Here is a 4,675-nt window from a genome sequence, read left to right as displayed (position 1 = left end):
TACTTATATTAATATTGTGTTTTATGCCTCAAATCTTAATGCCTAGATAAAAATAACTATTTTAGATGGATCATATTTTGGTCGAAGGAGATGAACTCRGATGAGCCCATTAATGAGGAAAATTGGATTGGGTAGATGGTTTTGATCACTTTAGGTAGAATAACCATTTCTCTAAGCATTATTAGACGTTGAATTATAAAAACCTTTCACTAAGTGGCATGGAGGATCATTTCTTTGATTTTCTTCATTAATAGCTATTTTGGTGAAATTCTTGAGTATTGATCTTGTAAACAATAATATAAACATGGTTAGATGGTATTTTGATTGTTGGAATAAAGATTGAATCCAAAATATGGATTTTAGCCTATTTAATTGGTGAATTTGACAGCAACAAAACTACCCGAGATGCTGTTTTGAATGTGCGATAACTTCTTGACCGTAGCTCGGATTGCTACGATTCTGGATATTTTAGAAAGCTTATATGTAGATCTAAACCTGTCCTTTAGACACTTTTTAGAAATAAAACTTCTAGGTTGGTTATATTTGCGTCTCAAAACTGATAAAAAGTTAATTTGAGCTGTGAATTATAGTGCCTAAAATGAGTTTAAATTAAGTTTGGTTAAGTTTTTGTCGTCGGATCTTTATGAAACTTTGAGTACATATTACAGGTGTTAAATAAGCTCACTTGGTCCTTCCAGAGTGACCGTTGGACGATGTTTAGACTATATGGACGTAGAGCCTAAGTTGGCTTGATTTTTGAGTATCGAAAAGCACTGTGAGTTTATGGGGCTACTTAACTTGCTATTTGCTAGACATGTGTTATCTATTTGCTTTGCTTCCACACTCATCCATGTCACGCTTATGGTACATTTCCAAGTGTGCCACTCGAATGTAATAGACCTAGTGGCATGGATGATCATTCCTTTGTTTTCTTACGTGAAGGATGGTGTGAAGTGGAGTTAGGCATTGTGATTATTGTGTAAATTCCAAACCACCTTCACGCTTCCATTCGAAAATAGGCATTGTGATTAGTATGTAATTTTCGAGGTAAAGAGCTTAAGATCGCGACCGACTTCATGACTAGCTAGGTTGATGTCAATGGTATTAAACTTACAAACGATGCTCTCTAACGTCGAATTATGACTTATTTCGTGTTCCGTCATAATTAACGGTAAATCGGGTCCCCCCTGTCATTTTCGGATGTCTTGACTCTCTCCCTCGTATTATTTATGACTCATTTTCTATATATATAAATATCGTACGATACTACGTCACTATTTATATTTATATAGTGCATGTATATCGTTTTATTTTATCCGTGGGAATGATGGTGTAAGTTGGTGATAGGCATTGTGATTATTATGTAATCMCYAAATCATCCTCTCACTTTCACTCGGTAATAGACATTGTGATTATTGTGTAATTACCGAGGTAAAGAGCTTAAGATCACGGCCGACTACATGACTGGTTTAGGTTGATGTCGATGGTATTAAACCTGTGAGTGATGCTCTATAACGTTGATCTATGACTTACTTTGTGTCTGTCATAATCAACGGTAAATCAGGTCTCCCCCGTCATCTTCGGATGTTTTATTGTTCCACTTCGAGTTATTCAGGTCTTACTGTCTCTATTCCTGTTTAAAGTTACGTCAACTATTTGCATGTATATTTTTATGTATGTTCCTTTATGTTTACGTAAACTCTTTTGTTTGGACTCACTAGGCGTAAGCCTAACCCTCTCTCTTTCTTGTTATAATTACTTTTTAGGTTCCTTTAACGGTGGGGCTCTAAATGGTTGAGAGGAGCGTTGGTTCGTGAAAGGCTCTTTTGTAATTATAGCCTTGTTACTTTTGAACGTTGCGTTTTTTATGTTACGGCATTTTGGAGATTGATAGAAATACCGTCTTTAATCTAGAAAAATGTAGATTAGTAGGTCGTTATTTATCTTCTCAGTAACGAAATTGTAAACGCTATACTACTACTTTGTTGGGTGATTTTTTTTTATTTAAGATTCTGGTTCTCGTTAGATATTTTCGGTTTAGACTATCTTTTTTTAGGGTGTTACAGGTTGGTATCAAAACAATAGTTTAAGCGAACTAGGTAAGGAATTAAGACGCCTAGACTTAAACTGAGACTGTAAGTGTTAATAGTGGGATGTGGGTAGAAACCTTAACATAGGAGAGCCTTAGAGTCAACGGAGATTCATGATTCATGAACTGCGACGACGGATCGAGGATCCTTATGTATAACTTATTCGAAATTTTACTTAGCTAATGTTATTTTGAGTATGTTGTTTCATAAGCGTGCTCGAACTTACTGTTATTGCAAAGACTTATGAATGCGTTGATCATAGAGATAGCAAATGGTAGTCAGGTTCTGGTATGTGAGATTGTTAAGAGTTGCGTATTGGGAGTTGAAGGGAAGGTAATTATCTTCCAAAGCTTCACCCACTAAAACCCTGAATGTAGGTCCCTGCCTAAGATCACTGAATTCAGAGTCTAAGTACCATACAAGCACATGTTGGTTCTCCAAAGCAAGTTAAGGAGTTTATGTGCTTATTTCACAATGGGTCTTTCTTAGTTAGCTTTGGATGGTGTTTTGTTCTTGCCTTCTGTCTTTGTAGACTTGGCTTTTTCTTTAGGTAGTAGCTTTTAAGTCCTGGTATTTTGCATGTTGAAACAGTACTCAAAGATAGCACACTCGTTTCTAGAGAAGTGCTTTTTTAGTTGAATTAAGAGATTTAGGCAATGTCAGTTATGAACACACACAGATGGTTTCTTAAAAACTCTTTTTGAATTAACACAACTAAAAGCTTTAACTTTATGTTTTGCTTCTGAAGTAGCATTAAATGCATTTACAAACATCTTAATTATTTCAAAGCTTTTATTCTATTGTAAACTAGCTTTCTTCTCATGCTTTAAGCCTTGACTCTCCAATTTTCTTCTTTCATTATCTTTTTGTTGTTCCAGAGGAAGAAGGATCAGGTTTATCTATAGTAACACTTTTACCTTTTTGTTCTAGAGTGAATTTGATTGGCTTGAAGGGATAAGATTTCAGCTTAATTTGATCTCTAGGTTGTCTCAACTTTTCTTTTCTTTTATTTGCAAGTTCCTGAGACGTTTTGCTTGTGAGTCACATTTCTATAGAGCAGGGAGAAATTTTGGGAATATGACCTTTAATCATGATAGATTTCATTGTTCTAGAATGGCTTTTTTTTAGAATGGCTTCTTGACAAATTTCCTCAAAAGTTCTTTGGTGATTAAGGCCAGAGGGCTGTGTGCAGTAAGTGTTTTGAGATTTGTATGTATCTTTTGAGTCGATTAGTTGGTCGGATAATGGATAAAGTTAATTATTTATTTTCTAAGAATGATGCTTATATGAATCAGTAAACTTTTTTTTAACGATTTAAGCGCCGTAATTTGAGTAAAGTATTTATTGTGACGTTTTAATTTAAAGAGATGAAATTATAAGATATTAAAATGTTTTTGGATGTCATCGAGGTTTTTAGATGTGGGGCTTGACTAAAGTTTGTCGGGGTTGATCGAGTTGACCAAGGGCTGACTTTTGGCACGTTTGATCCATGTGGATTTTAATGATGGGTCAAATAGAGTTGTTTGAGGCATATTAAGATGCTCGGATACGAAGTTTGACTTTAGTTGATTTTGTTGACTTTTGAGAAATTAAGACGTTAATGAGATGTTATGGTATGAAATGTGTAGGCATTTGGTCAAGAGTTATCGGTAGTCAATCTATACGCAATCAGGGACAGAAGGTTTCAGGTTGGACAAAGAAAAAGAAGGGCATACATAGAGACTTGTCTAGTCCATTTATATGGTATATAAATTTGTAAAGCAACCTGGTATGGGACGGGCTGACATTAAGTTATATATTTATTCTTTTAAAGTCTTCCGCTGTAAATGGTCTAAAGTTTTAATTTAGCCATTATTGTTGGAGTGCTTTTGGAGAATTTGTTTTAGATTACGTAACATTTCTTGTATTGGGACTCTCACCTACCTCTTGTAGAATTCGCCTACAACAATAGTACCACTCTAGTATAGGGATGACACCTTTCGAGGCCTTGTACGGGCGAAAATGTTGGACTCTGGTTTGTTGGTTAGAAGAAGGTGAGAAACAATTCTCCGGCCCTGAAATCGTGCAAGAAACGACCGACAAGGTGAAGTGTATTCAGGAGTGCTTAAAGGCGGCTCGGGATCGACAAAAGAGTTACGCAGACAAGAGGAGTCGACCTATGGAATTTCAAGTGGGCGACCGTGTAATGTTAAAGGTATCTCCATGGAAGGGTATTATCCGTTTTGGAAAGCGTGGGAAGCTAAGCCCTCGTTTCCTTGGACCGTTTAAAGTCTTGACTAGGGTGAGACTCCAGGCTTACAAACTAGAACTACCACCAGAGATGGCCGGAATACATAACACATTCCACGTGTGCTACCTTCGTAAGTGCTTAGTGGAAGAAGAAAGTGTGATACCACTTTTGGAAATTCGTGTTGATGAGAACAACCGAAGCGTGGAAGAACCGGAAGCCATCTTGGAAAGCAAGATCAAGGTGTTGAGGCACAAGGAAGTTGTCATGGTCAAGGTAAAATGGAAGCATCATCGAGGATCAAACGTGACTTGGGAAGCGGAAGAGGACTTGAAGAGGCGTTACCCGCACTTATTCG

General features: G+C 36.6%; 1 protein-coding gene across 1 annotated transcript in view; it reads left to right on the top strand.

The window, feature by feature from the left end:
- Positions 1-2,333: 2,333 nt before the first annotated feature.
- LOC112500000 overlaps positions 2,334-4,675 on the top strand; it is a 4,055-nt gene continuing 1,713 nt past the window's right edge. The window contains exons 1-3 of the mRNA XM_025103256.1: positions 2,334-2,423; positions 3,719-3,778; positions 4,285-4,593. Coding sequence (XP_024959024.1) covers positions 2,334-2,423; positions 3,719-3,778; positions 4,285-4,593 — 459 coding nt within the window. The remainder of the gene's footprint in view (positions 2,424-3,718; positions 3,779-4,284; positions 4,594-4,675) is intronic.

Source organism: Cynara cardunculus (assembly GCF_001531365.2).
Source record: "Cynara cardunculus var. scolymus isolate 2C chromosome LG 17, CcrdV1, whole genome shotgun sequence".
In the NCBI taxonomy this organism is placed as follows: Eukaryota; Viridiplantae; Streptophyta; class Magnoliopsida; order Asterales; family Asteraceae; genus Cynara; species Cynara cardunculus.
The sequence above is the reverse complement of the archived record's forward strand: the minus strand, read 5'-3'. Positions and strand labels throughout refer to the sequence as shown.